The sequence below is a fragment of the Tribolium madens genome, unplaced genomic scaffold (assembly GCF_015345945.1).
Source record: "Tribolium madens isolate multiple individuals breed KSU strain unplaced genomic scaffold, Tmad_KSU_1.1 Scaffold_96;HRSCAF=242;Tcas5.2_LG5, whole genome shotgun sequence".
NCBI classification, from domain to species: domain Eukaryota; kingdom Metazoa; phylum Arthropoda; class Insecta; order Coleoptera; family Tenebrionidae; genus Tribolium; species Tribolium madens.
In genome coordinates this window covers 13,060,771-13,081,133 of record NW_025401068.1, presented here as the reverse complement: position 1 = coordinate 13,081,133, position 20,363 = coordinate 13,060,771, and the positions used below count along the sequence as shown (strand labels likewise).

At 29.8% G+C, this 20,363-nt stretch overlaps 1 protein-coding gene and 1 long non-coding RNA gene across 2 annotated transcripts; one reads left to right on the top strand and one right to left on the bottom strand.

Annotated features, from left to right (window-relative positions):
- Position 1: 1 nt before the first annotated feature.
- LOC123013159 (nose resistant to fluoxetine protein 6-like) lies at positions 2 to 3,514 on the bottom strand. The gene is made up of 10 exons (XM_044411535.1): positions 3,296 to 3,514; positions 3,071 to 3,246; positions 2,796 to 3,025; positions 2,480 to 2,747; positions 2,271 to 2,428; positions 1,096 to 1,264; positions 859 to 1,049; positions 508 to 812; positions 322 to 464; positions 2 to 272 (listed from the first exon to the last, which is right to left on the bottom strand). Exons 1-10 carry the CDS (start codon positions 3,504 to 3,506, stop codon positions 144 to 146), a joined length of 1,980 nt encoding a protein of 659 aa, XP_044267470.1. The 5' UTR covers positions 3,507 to 3,514; the 3' UTR covers positions 2 to 143.
- Positions 3,515 to 6,967: 3,453 nt separating this feature from the next.
- On the top strand, positions 6,968 to 8,478 carry LOC123013147. Its single transcript, XR_006413251.1, has 3 exons — positions 6,968 to 7,107; positions 7,159 to 7,472; positions 7,530 to 8,478. It is a non-coding gene; the product is annotated as an uncharacterized LOC123013147 (long non-coding RNA).
- The last annotated feature ends 11,885 nt before the right edge of the window (positions 8,479 to 20,363 follow it).

Below are 20,363 nucleotides of genomic sequence, written 5' to 3'. Positions count from 1 at the left end.
TTAACACTCAAGGTAAGAGTTATTCATGGTTAATGTACTTAAATGGTTTTAAACAAATTACTTCATCACTGATGATTGAAATATGCTTAAAATAAAGTAGTTCCGTGTCTAAAAACGCTATTTTTATTGTTTTATTCACACAATCACGAATGCTTAACATGTTTTCGTTTATCCAAATGTTTCAACATAGATATAAAAGGTGTCTCAAAAAACAAGCACATCAAAGTCGAACATACGACGATGATAACCGAATTGCTACAAAAGTCGCAAAACTGAAACGCTTCATTAATCTTAAAATTGTTGTTTTTTATGCAGTGTTACCAATCCAAAATTGCTAAAATATCTTGCATATTTTTGATTTCCTGTCACAACCATTATGACCAAGACGTGAGTCAGGTACATGCTGTAGGTAAGTTTGCCCAAAACAATAAAAACGGGGTGGGACAAAAAATTGTTGATAATTCCTGAAAAAAACCTTTCATCTATTTTTGAAAAACTGTGTTTTACCTCCATGTCCGGTGCTGCAACTAAAAACGATAAAACAAACAGATAAAGACCAGAGGAGTCTTGAGCAACTGTTGAAAAAAGCCGATCGAAAGACATTGTGAGGAGAATTCAAAAAAACCTGGTGATACAAAATTAATTGCAACATAAGTAGCAACGAAGTTGTCCATAGTAGAAAATTCGTTTTTGGGGGAATTTGAAACTTTTTCTTTTGGTAAAGCAAGTACCCCAAAACAGTGCCAACTAACCAAGGAGGCATGCGTGACAATGGATTAAAATACGTTATTCTTGAATCATTTTCATCCATTCTGAAAAACATTCATTGAAACATTTTTTCAATTTCAATTTACTTACTCCCAGTATGATATAAATCCAATATTGTAATAAACAACTATCAAAAAAGTGTACAAAATCGACAATAAGCAAACAACTGTAATTCCAAGTAGAGTTTTTGATGGGTTTTTCTTTATATAATAAAGTATGATGGGTGCTACCACCACATAGAGCTGGGTATCCACTGATAAGTACCAAGAATGTTGCATACACTATAATTGATTTTATTTCTTTGGGGTCAAAAAAAATCTCACTTACCTTGTTATTAAAATTAAGATAATTGCTGAAAAAAAATAATGTTGCCCACCATGTGTACTCACAGGGGACTTGCAATTTTTTAACAATTAAGGGCCAGAGAGGCCCTTCGCTTACGTATTTGTACAGATTTGTGTAAATTAGAAGGGTTGCAAGGAGTGCTGGTACTAGCCTAAAATCAAAAAACTTGATTAATTACTAATTATTTGGAAAATAAATAAATTAAGTAGCCTGAAAAAACGTCAATTCATCGCGATTAAAAAAATAGGATAGAAGAAAGAAGAGCATAAAATAGGATTTTGATGCGAATAATTCATATGGAGGGGCAATGTCTGAACATTTTTCATGTATGCTTATGTATTGGGCCAGTTTTTTTGTTACAATAACTTGAAACATTAAAATTGACTATTTGCTATAAAAGATGGAGTCCTAGAAAGGTTCTGAGTTTCAAGGTCCATCTCTCCCGATTCACCCTCTATGTAATTCTGAAGGTAATTTCCACAATTTTAATTCTAATTGATTTCCGGATGTTTGTACAACTGATTTCAAGCAAAAAAAGATTATACGTTTTTTGCTGGCTTCATCGCGATGTTGATTTTCAGTTACGATGAATATTAAATAGAATGAAAAATAAATAATTAAAAATAAATATCGGTAGAGCTGAAATCCTCTGTCACAGAGACTAGAATTTTGTTCGTTTGATGTAAATTCGTTCTTCTGTACATGAATTAAATAAAACAGTTTTCCCTTTTATTTTCCTAGAAAAACACTCGCGTTTTACAAAGAATGAGCGCAAAAGTCACAATTTGCGATACAGCAAGTGTTAATTGTGAAATTATTTTGCTCAAATTTTTGCAATATCACGCCATTGTTTAATTCGCTTTGATTAAAATATAAATAAATATTAAATACAGTGGCAATGGAACAATATACAAAAAAAATCATATTTGAAACACGTCCGGACTGTTCAAAAAAGCCAAAAAATTCGAAAAGTGGAAATTATTGGCAAAAATCGACCAAAACTCGAGAGGAATCTTTAAAATTGATCCATTTAAGGTTTTTTACATTTCTAGAGGTCTTAAAGATCAAAGAAGTAAACAAAATTTACTAAATTATTTGGAAAATAAATAAATTAAGCTTGAGTTTTTCGCTCGATTCGCTCACTCGTTTGATTTTACCTTATTACTCTGTGTAGGTAGAAAACTAACAAATTAATTTTGAGCCTTTCTGAGTACTTCAAATGGATGTAAACTACCAAAAGACCACTTATTGAAAAAAACGTATCTACTGCGTATGGGGCTGCGGTGATAAAAGTGCTCGCATAACTAGTTTTCCACTAAAAAAATTACAAATTATTTTAAAAAAATACAATAAAATGCAAGAGAACTTCAGTGATAATGTAGAGAGTGTTAATGTTGGAGGAAAATATCTGGGTGAGTGCAATATGGCCGACGATGACCCATGCCATACTCAGCACCCGAATACCATACAAGCAAGTCAGACCATCATTTTCACACTGTGTTGACAAAAGTCGCTTGGTGTTGGTGTAGAGAGAAAAAGAGACGAAAATGTCAGGTTGAAACTTACAATTTCGCAAATACAAATCATAAATTGTGCTTGACACTACCATGGTTAAAATCACACCAAAAAATAAGCTAAAATCAGTGTTTAAATTTTGTCAAAATTTTAAATAAATTGTGTACAAGACATAGAAATCATTGGTACTTGTGTATTGCTTGTCTCCAGAAACACAAGTTCCTTCCAAAAATTTCGCTTCAATTGGTATGTGGAAAAGTTTCTGTATGTGGCCCCACAACCGATTCAGGTCTTTGATTGAGCACGATTTGGGGAGACAAAGACCTAGGAAAGCTTTCGTATATTTGAGAAAAAAACTCCAATCGATGATTTTCCCGGTCCCTCTTTGTTTACCAATCTAGAAATGGAAAAATGGGGAAAATTCATAATTGTAGTGACCTACATTTTTGACCATGTTGAAAAACGTTTTCGTGGTATTTTCGAACGTTTTCACCGAGACTGTACAATATTGCCCAGTTATGTCTCTCCCAGTCACACTGAGACATTGGTCGTAGTTCCCAAATTGGCGAAAATTACCATTGAAAAACCCAGGATGTAATTTGCTACTAGCATCAAACACTAAAAATTCACTCAAAATTTAAAAAAATTAAAAACGAAAGAAACTCACTTCTAATCGCCCACCATTTCAGGTCTACCAAGTCTGTAAAGAATTTTTTCAGATCTGAGGCACATTGTGTTTCTTCGACACCGTTTTCAATTGTATTTATAACTGTAGGCTTGATTAAACTGAAAAATAGAGATGGGTTAAATAATTGTGCGTTAGATTTTTGAACTGTAAGAATGAAAAAACAACCCAAAACGGTAACTATTATTTTCATTGCGACTCTTGTTCTATTCTTTTTTGAAATAGTGTGTTGTGTTTTGTTATCAAGTGTTATCGGCTTTTACTTAAGGCTTTGACAAGTACAATTATGCTAATTATTCAACGGTAGTAATTGTGCTAAATATTATATAACGAGTTGGTGTTATTATTCTAGATAACTTTTTTAACAATACATATGATATGAATTTGTAACCTTGACCCTAGGTCTCCAGGTGTTACGAAACAACTTTGAGCATTTTTATGATTTGTTGGTGTCACAAAATCGCACAATTTTTGATAATTTGACAATTTTTTTTACTAAAGACCCTGAAAATACTCAAACCAGATCACTTAACCTTTTATCAAATTGTAAAAAATCGGTCCAAGTGAAGATCTCTGACATTGGATTAAAAGTGAAAGTGATGAGTTTCAAGGGCAAATATGTTGTTGCCGCCATAAAATCTTTTATCAATTAGGAATAAAAACATAAAATTAGACAGTCCGACTAAAGGTTATTGCTCAGTCTCCCGGAGAGGAGGATCACTGAAATTTAGTGGAAGGTTATCCTTGACCCTTGAGACAGAATTCAGCGAGTACATCCTGTTCGAAAGGATTATTGTTCTCGACGACAACTTGGATGATTAATTTTTTCAAAAACACTATTCCTATTGTAATAAGTTAATAACCACTTCCTGGTAGTGAAAAATGCTGTTCACTGATTGTTTTATGAACATTTTAGACCAAATAAGGATTTGCGGTCGACTGTGACAAAACCACATACAATGTTTGCTTCTAATGTGAAGAGAAAATTATAAAATCTGTTTTTTTTTAATGGAAATGGCAAATAGTCTTAACGTTGGCACATATCTTCAAAAATTACAAATTTTGATACAAACTGTCATCCCTTGTTTAACCTTCTTGGGGGTGATTTAAAAAATCCTAAAACATGCTTTTCTTTATTTTTAACAGAAAGCCCCAAAAACAATTTTTATGGATATAATCATAATCAGAATAAACGAATTTTTATACAATTTTACACCCCATGTTTAACTCTCTTGGGGGTGAAGTTTCTAAAAATATATAAACACTTACATCTTTAAAAATACTAATTTTCATGGATACTACTTAACAAATTTTGATACAAATTTTCATTCCCTATTTAACCTCCGTGGGGTGGAATTTCCAAAAATACTAAATCACGTGTTGCTCTATTTTGAACCGAAAGCTCAAATACCAATTTTCAAGGATGTAACTTCAAAACTGACCAGTTTTAATACAAACTGTCATCCCTGTTTAACCCCCTTGAGGGCAAAATTTTGAAAAATCCTAAAACACGTGTTTCTTCATTTTTAACAGATACCCCAAATTCTAATTTTCATAAATATAACTTCAAAAATGACGTATTTATAAATATTTATAAAAATTTTCATCCCCTTTGGAGAAGGAATTTTCCAAAATTCTGAAACACGTGTTTTTTTGTTTTTAAGTGAAAGCCATAGATTTAGGTTTAAAAAAATACGGATATTTACGAACCTTTACCCTTGTTCAACCCTTTTGGGGGTAAAATTTCCAAAAATCCTGTAACACGGTTTTTTTCATTTTTAACCGAAAGTCTAAGTACCAATTTTCAAGAATTTAACTTTAAAAATGACAAATTTCAATTCAAATTGATCTTTGTTTAACCCCCTCGGGGGTGGAATTTTCAAGAATCTTAAAACACATTTTCTTTATTTTTAACCAAAACCCCAAATCTTAATTTTCACAAATATAACTTCAAAAATTACGAATTTATAAATATTTATATACAAATTTTCATCCCCTGTTGACCCCTTTGGAGATGGAATTTTTCAAAATCCTAAAACACGTGTTTTTTTGTTTTTAAGTGAAAGCCCAAATACCAATTTTCATGGATTTAACTTTAAAAAAATACGGATATTTACGAACTTTTACCCTTGTTCAACCCTTTTGGGGGTGAAATTTCCAAAAATCCTAAAACACGGTCTTCATTTTTAACCGAAAGTCTAAGTACCAATTTTCAAGGATTTAACTTTAAAAATGACAAATTTCAATTCAAATTATGATCCCTGTTTAACCCCCTCGAGGGTGGAATTTTCAAAAATTCTAAAACACATTTCTTCATTTTTAACCAAAAGCCCAAATCCCAATTTTCATAAATATAACTTCAAAAATTACCAATTTATAAATATGTATACAAATTTTCATCCCCTGTTTGACCCCTTTGGGGATAAAATTTTTCGAAATCTTAAAACACGTGTTTTTTTGTTTTTAACTGAAAGCTCAAATACCAATTTTCATGGATTTAACTTACAAAAAAAACGGATATTTTACAATCTTTTACCCTTGTTCAACCTCCCTTGGAGATGGAATTTCCAAAAATGCTAAATTACGTATTTTTTATTTTTAACCGAAAGCCTAAATACCAATTTTCATGGATATAACTTTAAACCTTCGAATTCACCACCCCATATAACCCCCTTAGGAGTTGATTTTATCACTAGTGTTAAAAAGAAAACAAATAACACTATTTTCATAGCAACGTCACGACCTAGTATGATTTTGGAAAATTATTGAAATCACAGATTTTAAATTCGAATTTGATGCCTATGCTTTTCACAACCAAATTGGAAAAAATCTTGTATAAAACACGATTCAAAACGGCTGGTTTTTGCACACGTCTAGTAAAAACATGCTCATTTTGCAACTTGTTGCATAAATAGCTAACATTTCTTTTAAACATTTTTTTTAGTAACATTTTTTAACTTTTTTATCGTAGACGATTTTGGTTGAGAAAAACGAAATTTAAAAATTTTATTTCTTCATTTTTTTTATTTCTATTAATTATTGTTTTTTTGAATGTATTTTGAAAGAGTTTTTATTTTGTTTTGATTTCCAAGTGTTACATTTTTCTTAGTATTTATTAGTTCATGTTATTTACTATAATTTTTATATTTTTTTATTTTTTATATTTATGGTTTTAGAGATCCCTGTCTTATAGTTTTATTTATAATTTCCGTTAGAAAAAAATATGGTTTTATATTCCTATTTTGTATAACATGTTTTTGTCTTTGTAATAAAATATATATTTTTAAACTGCCCTGAGGTTGCCCCTCTCTAAGAAAAATTGTAACGACGCCCATATTTCGTTTCATATCCATCTGAAAATTGATAAAAATTGTGCAGATTTGAAAAGGAATATATCAAACTTTGTAAATTTATTGATGTTTAACCTTCTTAGAAACAAAGTGAGTCTTAAAACGAGCTAAAATCGTAGTCCATTACTGAAAAATTTGCACGAGTTTTCAGTAGTCCTTAATTACCATCGATGTAAAAATGCAACAGCGAATTGTCCTATCTTTTCCAACATCCTTGGCATAACTTATGTCATCAATAACCAATAAAAATGCAAATGATTCACATTTTAACATACATGCGTGCGTGACAAATAATCAACAAGGACAAAATTGGTTAATTCCTGTATATGTTTGCAAACTAGCAGTTGTCATAAATTAACCAAACGCCAAATTCCCGACAAGACAATTAACATTATTTGAAAAAAAGTAGTAATAGGGCCCCATCAGGACACAGCACTTTTTAAGGTAAAACACCCTGATTTTCAAGGCAAATAAAAAAGCAGTGATCCCGTTCAGGACACAGCACTTTTTTAAGGTAAAACACCTCGATTTTCAAGGTAGATCAAAAGTCTAAGATTTCAAGCAAAACACCCTTTTTATTTACCAAGGGTAAATAAAAAGCAGTGATCCAGTTCAGGACACCGCACTTTTTAAGGTAAAACACCCTGATTTTCTAGGTAGTTAAAAAAAGTAAAAAATATCAAGCAAAATAACCCGATTTTCAAGGACAAATAGAAAAGTAGAAAATATTGCTAAAATGACCGGTTTTCAAGGGTAAATAAAAAGCAGTGATCCCCTTGAGGACACAGCACTTTTTTTAAGGTAAAAAGGTAAGGGTAAACAAAAAAGCAAAAAAAAAAAACGTTAAAACACCACCGATTTTCCAGGTAGTTAAAAAAACATCAAATAATCATAAAAACACCCCGACTTTCACGGGTAAACAGAAAAGCAGAAAAAATCGTGAAGACACCCCCGATTTTAAGATATAGGTATTTTAAAATTAAAATTTTTTAGAGATTTTGGCATGTTTTCTATTGGGCCACTTGAGCACAAAAATGAATACGGTTTCAGGCAAGAAAATTCACCGTTTAAAAAGAAACACTTAAAATTCCCGAAAATCTCTTTAATTATTTTTACATATATTACTTATTTATGTTTTAAACATTTTGAACACCACTAACACCAGAGTCTGATGTTGGATTTGTGGACGGCAGGCTGTCCGAGCTGCTTGACGCCGATGTACTTGCGTCGGAAGCGGAACTTTCATTTTCCGGTCTGAAAAAACAAAACAACCAATATAAAGTAAACAATTAATTATCTACCGTTTTTTTAACTTACAAATTTAGGTGTCCAACAAATTCATGTCCCTGGGCCGCCGTATCAAACACCAAATGGATTGTTAGTGCAGGGTGTAATGCAATGGTTATATAGTTTGGAATTACCAAACTTAGACGTTGTGGGGGTATTCTGTACCCCACGAGTCCTCCATTTAATAGCGGGAACGGTACAATGGATATTATCCCATTTCCCGCTTGCACATCAACCCTTACAGGGGCGGAATTAATAAATAATATACAACTCCCCACAAACACCATAGTCTTACTGCTCTTTTGTCTACTAATCTGCAATTGTCTAAATTCCTCAACGAGATGTGTTTTTATTCCATACGTTTTATCTTCCATTTTTTTGTTATATAGGAAAAAATTTTAGCGATTTAGATAGCAGTGACAGCCACAGAACACTATCAGCTGCTGTTGACTCAGACAAAGGCCCAAGCCAATAAGCACAAGCGCATGCGTGCAATTTGGCGGAAACAATAAAACAGAAACGATAAAATAGTTCCTCACTTCCTCAGCATTAATTTTTTGTGTTTAATGTGTTTCAAAACTAAAGAACTTAATTTATTATAAAATAATTAATATCCAAATGGTATTGTATCAAAGGTTTCTAGAATAACCCTCCTCTTATCATAAACAAAACCAAGTTCTTTTGTTTCTATTTTATTTAAAAGTTCTGTAACGGTCGAAAAATCCAGAATCCTAAATAAATAAGTGAGGTTATTGTGAAAATTTTTTGAATTTTGAGTTTCGTTTTGAATTTCTTATACCGTTTTGAATTTTTTATTTCGTTTTGAAAATTTTATTTTAAACTTGATTTTTATTTTAGTTTAATTAATTAATTCGTGTGAAACACGTTATTAGTCTAACGCGAAAAAATTTGCCCGCTATAAGGATTCGAACACGCAGCGAAAGTGTGCACATGTTGAGAGCTCGACGCCTTAACTTCTGCGCTAACGCAGTTTAGCGATAAGCGTGCGTATTTGTGTTAAATAAATGACTGGCAAAGCCAATCAAGAGTCAAAGACGATGAATACCTCTTTGCCTATTCATTTTATTAAAGCCGATGAAAAAGAACATTACAATGTTAATAAATTAGCGCCAAAATGGCCTTTTATATTAATAATTATAGGACGAAGCGGTTCTGGTAAAACAAATACTGTTGTCAATCTTTTAAAATATTTATTTTTTGATACTTTTTATTTGTATGCGAAAGATTTAGAAGAACCTTATTATCAGTTATTACAAAATGTGTTTGATGATGAAAAAATATCGATAATTGAATCGTATTTTTCATCAGATATAGAAGACATAGTCGATGTAGACGAACTGGATAGAGATAAACAAAACTTGATTGTTGTTGATGATTTCGTAACTGAAAAAGATCAAAAAAAATTGATAGATTTAGCTATACGCGGAAGAAAAATGAATGCTTCAATGATTTATATAACGCAGGATTGGTATAGAGTACCAAAATCAATTCGTTTACAATGTAATTATCTTTCAATATTTCCATCGTGTGATGGTAATGATATAAGCTTAATATTTAGAGAAAAGGGGTTGGATAAGAAACTCAGGGAATATTATGAAAATAACATTAAAAATTTTGATTGCTTAACTATTGATTTCAAAACTCCTGAAATGAAATATAGAAAGAATTTTACACCCATAAATGACTGGCAAAGCCACCCCAGAGCCGAAGGCGATGACATCTGAATACGTTCTTAGAAAAAATAGAAAAAAAGGTGGAAAATCAACAAGAGGACCACCTGGTATAGGATTTAATCTAACAGAAAATGGCGATTATGATATCGCAGGACACAAATTAGTTAATGTAAAACAACCAGAAAATCCTGGTGATGCTGTTAATTTACAATATTTAGCGTCAGCGAACGATAATATGATTAAAAAAGATGATTCAGAAACCGTTGTAAAAATCGTTAGGCAATCGTTAAATTCGGTGAATATAATCGCTACAAAAAGATATATTGATATTGGTAATAGAAGAATAGTTAAAACTGCTGATGCAATTGATAAGTATGATGTTGTCAATAAAGGACAACTAGATATTTACGGAGAAAGGTTAATTAATTTGGAAACTGAATTCATGAAAAAAACTCATTATTCATTTTTACAATTTGTAGGAAAAATTAATTTTGAAAAGGGGGTTCATGATAAAAAGATTATAACTATGCTTAAGTTTACTTTTGATGGAGAATATTATCTTAGTGTACCGATAAATATGGAAGTTATAAAATTCCGTTCAACAGCTGATCTGACAGATTTAGAAATTACTAATAACGAAATGAAAAAATTTGATCTTTCGAAGCCCTTTTCTATTAAAGAAACTGATTTATTGCTTTTTAGGATAAAAAAAGAAAAGGTAAACACAGATGAAAATCTAGGTGGTTATAACCATAATAAACCTTATCGATTAAAAACTCCAATCAGATTTTATATGTTAGTCAAGTTTTCTTTATAATTATCAGTCTTTGACCTTCATGCGCATTGCGCGTTAAAATAAAAATGGTATCTCTACTGTTTGTTGTACAGTAAATGGATTATTGTAAAATATGCAAAACCAAAACTAAATCCACTGGAGAACCAGAATTTATTGTAAAATATAAACGCTGGAGAAGAATATCAACTTGCAAAATTTGTCAATCAGTAAAAAATAATATTTCTAAATCACCTAAAGATATTTTAATTTTTGAATTATTTAAACCCGCTAGGAAAAAATACCCAACACGTCGCTTTCAATACAGAGGTATTGATGATACTTGGCAAATAGATATTTATGTTTTTTATAGACCAAAAGGAAAAGCAGAAGATCCAAGCTATTCTTTAAGAACAAAGACAGAGTCGAAGACGAAGTCGAATGATTTTAATAAATTTAAAAAGATCAATAATGGTTTTATCTATATTCTAGTTGCTGAAGACACCTTTTCTAAATATGTATGGGCAGAACCTTTAAAAACTAAATCAGGATTAGAAGTAGCTAATGCGTTTTTAAAAATCGTACAACAAGCGATTAAAGATAAACACAATCCACCGAAAAATTTACATGCTGATAGAGGAAAACAGTTTTACAATAAAGATATGAGGATCGTTTTAAATAAATACAATATCAATCTTTATAGTACTGGAACAAAAAATAAAGCTTTCTTTGTTGAGAGGTTCAACCGTACTTTAGGAAATAAATTTAAGCCAATATTGTATGACAGTTTTAATTGGCTTTCGTTACTTCCAAAAATTATAAAATCTTATAACAATTGTTATCATTCTACGATTAAAATGAAACCAAAAGATGTTAATAAAGAAAATGAAAGGCAGTTATTAGAAACCGTATATATGATTACATTAACAAATAAAAAACCAAAATTTGAAGTTGGTGATAGAATTAGATTGTCTAATATGGTTGATATTTTTCGTAACAAATTAAAAACGAACTGGACTGAAGAAATATTCACAGTTTTAGAAAAACGCGTATATAATGTTTGGATTTATTTTGTTTCTGATCTTAARGGCGAAAAAATTAAAGAGGGRATATACGAAGKAGAAATGCAARTAACATTATTATAAGAATTATTGAAATAATACAAATAAAAATAAATATAATTTTTTTCTTTTCTTTTTTTAATTCCACAATCTTTAAGTTTGCCTTGATTAATAAATTCGCTGTGTTCATGGACGTATTCATTTATTAACTAGAGAAAGAGTATTTGCTAATCGTCTTTTTGCACGTTCTTTATTGTTATACCTAATAACAGGATTTTTGTTCAGTAATGCGTTTATTTTTTCTTCATCATAAATATTTACCTCTTTTAATTCTTGTTCCAACACATTAATTTTATTATCTTTGTACTCAATTTCTTCATCCATTTTTTCTATTGTTTCAACCGCAGCATTTCCTAATTCTTTTAAAATTCTGTTTTCCATATACAGTTGATTAGACGCTTTAACTTTATTACCAACAGATAAACTATTAAACTCAATACAGTCTTTTTTTATTCTATTTTGAATAATTTTTATTTGATTTTTATCTGCAACATCAATTAGTGCCATTATTTATTAGATAGGGAATTCGCCTATGACTCATGAGTTGACAAAGTCAAGGAATTCATAGTCTTATTAAAAATTTTATCAAATTCTTCTTCGCCTTCGCCTCGCCTGTCTTCATATTTTATACTCCCAGCGGTATGCTGGGCATTAGTCCCTTTCAGGGACGCTTTGTAATCTGATTGAGATGTGTTTGCTTTGTGTTTAGATTTAATTTGTTTTCGTTTTTTGTTATATTGTTCTATGTTGTTTGATTTTGTGTTATGTTTAATTATTGTTTCACCAGTGAGAAATTTTATTTGATTCCTAATTGTGTTTTCACCAATTTTATTTTGTTTAGCAAACTCTTTTAAGGTAATATTTTTAGAAGTAGGATCTCCTTTTTGTGCTAAAAAATTTAATGCTAATTGTCTTGATCGCATTTTATTTAAATTCTTAACTGATGGAATACTGGATTCTGTTAACGTATAATCTTTTTTAATTATTATATTTATCTTTTGTTTAGCTGACTGTTCCCTTTTGGTATTATGAGCCATTTATTATGAAATAATATCTTTCTAATAAATGGGGGATAAAGATTGTCAGATTGATCATGAACAAACATCTCCGAATAATGAGTCGTTATTAAGAAAATGTTCCATTTGTCAAACCATAAAATCTCATTCAAATTTTGTTAAAAGTAAAAATCAGAAATGTGGAATAGGATACGTGTGTTATGATTGTAAGAAAAGACAAAATGATAAATTTACTTGTGATATATGTTTTATGGATGTTCCGATACGATATAAAAAAAGACATTTCAAAAAAATATGGCATGAAAAATTAGAAAAATATATTAACGAGTTAAAAGGATAAACTCATTCATAAATTTTTTTGAATAATTTTTTATCTAATAAATGGAGCTCTCGAAAGATGAGCTTCTTAAAATGACTCTTGAGGAACTTATAAAACTTACTAAAGGTGATTTAAAAAAGCGGGTGACATAATTGAACAAATTAATAAAGACAGTTCGTCTTCGAGTTCGACGAAGTCTCACGATGAATCAAAGATTCAGAGTTCAGATAAGAGTCCATCTTTGACACATGAGTCGTCCTCGATGGATAAATATTTTTTAACACCACAATCAAATAATGAGATTGTGCTAAATAAACTAAATTTAAAAAAATTAAAAACCATTGCAAAAAGACTGGGGTTAAGAAACTATTCACAGTACAACTCGAAGACTAAATCAGACCTCATAAAATTAATTCTAAAAGAAGAGCTCATCAATGCAGGCGATTGGTTTAATCAATTAAATAGACTCAATATTAAAAAATTAAAATCAATTGCTGAAAAACTAGGTCTAAAGATAAAGCAAAATAGTAAAAAGACAGATCTAGTGAATCAAATTTCAGATAATGCCCTCATGAGCGAAGCGAATTTAAATACTTTTCTTAAAGAAATCGGGACGCAAAGTTTAGACGAAATATTAGAGGAAACCATGTCAAAAAACAAATCAACTCAGAATACGTCTTTGACTAGTGCTTCGCATACAACGATAAAAGAATTAAGAAAAATTGCTAAAGAAAAGAATATCAAAGGTTACTCAAAAATGAAGAAGGCAGAATTATTACAAAAAATTGAAGAAATAGATCCTTTTGCTTTCGAAGATAGTTATTTTACAGAGTTTTCAAAAAAACCTAAAATTAAAATAATAGAAACAAGAGCTGAATACACCAAAAAATGGAAGAAACATAAAGTTTACTATAAAGTTATGTTATCGAAAGAGGAAGAGGAAGAGGAAGAATCATCCGAGTCTGATCTTTCAAAGATAATTGAGAAAAAAATTACTGCCCTTAGAGAGGGATTAAATGAAATGATTAAAATAGTAAAACAGAAAACAAATTTCAAAGAAGGAGATTTAATGAATATAGTGGTTAATCATCCTGATCTTTGGAATCCTATTTCAACAGGTATGTCAAGAACCTCAGATATTAATAATTTATTAAACAATATTCAAAGTATCTTAACTTCAAATCAAGATTTAGATATATACGGTTGTACGTTTAATGCTGAAGTAGTTAATATGCCTAGAGGTGCTACTAATGCGAAAAGAATATTAAATATAGCAGAAGACTCACGAACAAAGAAAAGCATAACATCGATAAAAAACAAAGATAATTTATGTTGCCCAAGAGCTGTTATTGTTGGATTAACTTATCATACCAATATTATACTTGGTAAAGAATATGATCATAATGATATAATATACATAAGAAAGGGAAGAAATTTACAAACTACTTTAGCTCAAGAACTATGTAATCAACTTGGGGAATATAATAGAAATTATTTTACTTTAGATGATATTGCGAATATAGAAAAATTATTAAATATTCAAATAAAAATCGTAGCAGCCGAATGTTTTAATTCTATAATATATTCAGGACCTGAAAAAGATGTGAAAGTTTATTTATATAAAAATGGAAATCATTTCGATACAATCAATAGTATGACAGGTTTCTACGGTCAGTCTTATTATTGTGAAAAATGTGATAAACCATATCAACATAAAGATAATCATAAATGTAAAAAAGGAAATAAAATATGCATATTATGCTTAAAACCTAAACACGAAGAAGACTCTAGAATATATTGTGAAAAATGCAATAGATACTGTTTTAATCAAGAATGTTTAGAAAATCATTCAGAAGTTTGTGAAAGATTTCATAAATGCTTAAAGTGTAATAAAATACTTAAAAGAGGTGATAAAATGGTTGACGAAGGTAAAAAAATGATTGAACAAGGAAATAAAATGATTGAAGAAGGAAATAACAAGAAGGGTAATCAAATCATTAAAAAAGGTAACAAACTCATAGAAGAGGGAGGTAAAGAACATAAATGTGGATGGGAAAAATGTCGAAATTGTTGTAAAGAAGTTGAAATATTAAAACATAAATGTTATATGCAATGGAAACGACAAAAAGGCGGAATATGTGAGACAATAATGAAAAACGGTGATAATAAATATAAAGTAAAAGGTTGTAAAAATTGTGATAGAAAAGGTTGCACTGTAAATTTTCCTGATAAAACAAACAAACAAACAAAGAAAGGAAAAGAAACATTATCACTTAAAGACTTGGAAAAGGGTTCTGAATATACCATAACAGATTGGAAACTTATTACTAATAAAGACGATAAAGAAATAGCTATAGTTACATTGAATGATAAATTTAACTTGTTTTTACCAGATAGATTTGCTAAAAGGACTGATGAATTTATAGGCTATATGTTAGAATATGATTTAGTTATGACTTATAATGGTTTAATAGATGTGAAAAATAAAGCAGGATTTACATGTAAAACTCATGATATTAAATTTAAAAAAATGGACAAACATCCTGATGAAACAAACAAACATCCTGATAAAACAAACAAAAGAGTAAAATATCACATTTATCAATGTAAAAATTGTAAAAATTGTGTTAAAATACCAAGAAAAAGCGAAGAGAGTTTTCAATGCCTTGAATGTGGATCTAAAAAGCACACAACTAAATGTTCTTATACAGAAAAATATTTATTCTTTGATTATGAAGCGATGCAAGAAACAGGCAAACACATCGCTAATTTAGTTATATCTCACGATTTTAGCGGAAATGTTAATTCTTTTAAGACTAACAAAGATTTCTGTAAATGGCTAATTTCTAGAGATCATAAAGGATGTACAGCTATTGCTCATTATTCTAAAGGTTATGATTCTTACTTTATTCTYAAATATTGCGTTGAAAARGGTATRAAACCTTTCTGRYTATATAARGGATCWAAAATAATGRTAATGGAAATAAAYTCAATTAATTTAAYAATTATTGATAGTAGTAATTTTGTTCAAGGACCTTTAAAAAATTTCCCTAAAACATTRGGTCTAAAAGAACTTAAAAAAGGATATTTTCCACATTTCTTCAATACTACAGAAAATCAGAACTATATTGGAAAAATACCTGATACAAAATACTATGGMGTTAATTCTATGAAACCAAAAGAAAGGGAAGAGTTRTTAGAATGGCATAAACAAAAAAGYAAAYAAAATTATTTGTTTGATTTTAAAAAAGAACTTTATGATTATTGCAATTCTGATGTTGATATATTAAGAAGAGGATGTCTTGAATTAAGAAATCAGTTTTTAGAAATTGCGAATATAGATCCTTTTAGGTATATTACTATTGCAGGTGTTTGCTTGGCTATATATAGATCAAAATATATTAAGAAAGATACAATAGCTGTTGTTGATAATCCGAAAAAAGATCAATATTCTCAACAATCAATTTCATGGCTAAATAGTTTTCATAATCCAAATATAAAACACGCATTGAACAATGGTGAAGTGAAAATATGTGGATCAAAAGTTGACGGGTTTGATGAAAAATCCAATACTGTTTACCAATATCACGGTTGTTTTTGGCACGGTTGTAAAAAATGTTATAGTTCAGATTTTATTAATAATAAGAATAAAACAACTATGGAAGATCTTTATGAGAAAACAATAGAAAGAAGTGAGCAAATAAAAAAAGCTGGTTATAACTTAATAGAAATGTGGGAATGTGAGTGGACAAAGTCAAAAGAATATAAGAAAGAAATAAAACAAATTGAAGAAGAAATTAAGGAATTGGAAGAACTTAATCCTAGAAACGCATTCTTTGGTGGAAGAACGAATGCAACAAAATTGCGCGTTAAAGGAAAGAAATTGAAATATATAGATATTTGCAGTTTATATCCAACAGTACAATGTTACGATGATTATCCAATTGGACATCCTACTAAAATATTCAAACCTCGTACGTACAATTCAGATTGGTATGGTTTAATAAAATGTGCAATTTTACCACCAAAAGGTTTGTATCACCCCGTTTTACCTGTTAAGAATAAAACCAAATCTGGTGATGAAAAACTAACATTTCCATTATGTCAATTTTGTGCAAAATTAAATAATCAAAAAGATAAATGTTCTCATACAGAATCTCAAAGAATTATCAGAGGAACCTGGTGTACCAACGAAGTAAAAAAAGCAATTGAAAAGGGGTACAAAATAATAACTATTGATGAYGTTTGGCATTTTTACGAAAAATCATCAAATTTATTTAAAGGATATGTGAAAGCGTTTATGAAAATTAAATTAGAAACAAGCTCTTGGCAGGATGATTTTGAATCAGAAGAAGAATATAGAAAAGCTGTAAAAGAAAATTTAGGTATTGAATTGGGTAAAATAGAAAATAATCCTGGAAAGAGAGCTGTTGCGAAAATATGCTTAAATTCCTTATGGGGTAAATTTGGGCAAAGACAAAATATGGGTGCAACAGAATATGTTACAGATGTTAAAAAGTTTTATGAAATTTTATTAGACGACAAACTTGATAACATACGCATAAACGATATAAATGAAAATATGTTACAAATTGATTATAAGTTAAAAGATTGCTATATAGAAAATGATTTCAATACCAATATATTTATAGCTGCTTTTACAACTGCAAATGCTAGACTAAGATTGTACGAAATGTTAGATAAATTAGGAAAAAGCGTAGCATATTATGATACAGATAGTATTGTATATATAGATGATGAAAAAAACACTGTTAAAACAGGTTGTCTATTGGGAGATTGGACAGACGAATTAGGTAAAGGCGTATGGATAATAGACTGGATATCAACAGGCCCAAAAAGTTATTGCTACAAAACCAACACAGATAAAGTTGTTTGTAAAATAAAAGGATTTACGTTAAATTATGAAACGTCCAAAAAGATTAATTCCGATAGTATAAATAATATTTTAGAAAAGAAAGACAGTAAAATCAGTACGCAATATAATCGAATTACCAGAGATACTAAAACTAAGGAACTCTTAAATAAAATAGAAACAAAAGAATTTGGTTTTGTTTATGATAAGAGGGTTGTTTTAGAAAACTTTGATACAATACCGTTTGGATATTAATTAGCTTACAATTGCATTTTTTATCCTTTAAGAACTAGTGCGAAACTTTTCCTTGATTATAAGAGACATATTCGCTATTTTCTAGGGTGTCAACCATTTCGGTTGACACCTTATCTTCTTCTGATTTTTCACACAACTGATAGATTAAAATCTTTGAAAAATGTTATTTTTAAAATATTACCTTAAAAAGTGCTGTGTCCTCAAGGGGATCACTGCTTTTTATTTACCCTTGAAAATCCGGTCATTTTCGCAATATTTTCTACTTTTCTATTTGTCCTTGAAAATCGGGTTATTTTGCTTGATATTTTTTACTTTTTTTAACTACCTAGAAAATCAGGGTGTTTTACCTTAAAAAGTGCGGTGTCCTGAACTGGATCACTGCTTTTTATTTACCCTTGAAAAATAATCAGGGTGTTTTGCTTGAAATCTTAGACTTTTGATCTACCTTGAAAATCGAGGTGTTTTACCTTAAAAAAGTGCTGTGTCCTGAACGGGATCACTGCTTTTTTATTTGCCTTGAAAATCAGGGTGTTTTGCTTGAAATCTTAGTCTTTTGATCTACCTTGAAAATCGAGGTGTTTTACCTTAAAAAAGTGCTGTGTCCTGAACGGGATCACTGCTTTTTTATTTGCCTTGAAAATCAGGGTGTTTTACCTTAAAAAGTGCTGTGTCCTGATGGGGCCCTATTACTACTAAAAAAATATTAGCAACTCCGACTATTATAAATCATGAGTTTATAAATGAAAATGTTTACATATTTTTTGCCAATAGGTCATGTCAGGATACCAATTAATTATCGTAATTAATAGAATTATTATGTTTATTAGTGTTTGGAAATCACGAAAGTGTGGTCATTTTCCCCCCATTTAAACAGTTTTAGAGTAGAAAATCTAGTAATTATTATATTATTATAATATATCGTTAAACTTGCTCTTTGCTTTATCTCCTCTTTTCGCAACATCTGAAATGCCAGTCATTTCGTGCCTATAATTCTTGAAACAGTAGATGCAGCATGAAACAAACCTCGCTGTTTATATCTGGCATTTATGACACTAATGACAGTAAAAGATGCCGCAACAGATCACCTGAAAAAAGCTTCTTTGTCTCAATTTTCAGTAAATGAAGCAACATATTTTTACAAGTCATAAAGCGAGAAATTAGCATCAAACTGGTAATAAATAAAATGACCTAATAACATAAATTCATCTCCAAAAATTCAAAATTCGTAAATACGCCAAGGTGATTAACATTAACAACCGCAATTATCTTAATTAAAAATTATGCCTTATAATCAATTAATTCGCGTCCAGGGCATAATTTGCTCGAGCCTTGATATCTGCATTCAATTATCCTGGATTAGAGCAAGGACAATGAGATGAGTCAAATTTGCATTTAATTTAAGCTTTTTGCACTGCAACAACCTCGAATGGAATTGAAGCGGGGACGAAAATGGTAAAGAATTTCAATACATCCTGGATGCGCGTGTATCAATGATGAGGTGTGAAAGTTTAATTTATTTGTGGTGGAAAATGACATAAGCGCAATTGTAATTGGTGCCAGAAACGCCATTGTTGGCGTTTTGTTCAGTTAAATGGAGACAATGCTGGGAATCAAATTGTTTTCGGGTTGCACAAGTGAATTTCTACATTGTTGATATGTTATCAGTTTATTTATTCATAAATACAAACGCCAAACTAAGACTAAAAATAAATTGCTTTTAAATTAATTAAACGAGAAAAAATGTCAAAGTTTTAACATAAATAACCGCTCATGAAAACTAGCTGAGGTTAATAGCGATGGTTATTACTTAAGATTAAACCAATTAAACTGTAAAATAATATTATTAATATTATTACCAACATGATTTAACTTTATTCAAATTGATTATAAAATAAAAACACTCTTTAGTTATTTTTGTTATAATTTTATACAGAAGTTTCTAGAATTCGAAGTATTATAGCTAGTATATTCTTTCATAATTTTAAATTTCATAAAATCATCTAATTTTTGTATTATCATTGTAATAAGATTGTTTCTCCAACGATCCTTTGTATCAGTAATAACTAATTATAGGTAAGGTATAATCAAAAGGTAACAATTTTATCCTTCGATTTGTCACGCTGAATGCAGAATTGATGGGCAGTAAAAAGCATATTTGAAGAAATTAGCCATAATAAATTACCTTTATGACTTTTATAGTAATACTAGGTTTGTGCAATTTGTACCATATTCATTTTTCACATGAGAGAATGGAAGAAAAAGTATGATTTATTTATTTGTGGTTTAAAAATGTGATTTATTAACAGCACATTACAGTATTTAAAATCCTAATGTAAGAAACTGGAATTAAAAAAATAAAAATA

What these genes read in the sequence shown, in the direction of transcription:
- LOC123013159 (XM_044411535.1), bottom strand. Translation starts at nt 3,506, where the DNA reads ATGAAAATAATAGTTACCGTTTTGGGTTGTTTTTTCATTCTTACAGTT. An exon ending in ACCAATGATTTCTATGTCTT is followed by an intron (nt 2,748 to 2,795) that starts GTACACAATTTA and finishes CACTGATTTTAG; the next exon opens with CTTATTTTTTGGTGTGATTT. An exon ending in GGATTTATATCATACTGGGA is followed by an intron (nt 813 to 858) that starts GTAAGTAAATTG and finishes AATGTTTTTCAG; the next exon opens with AATGGATGAAAATGATTCAA.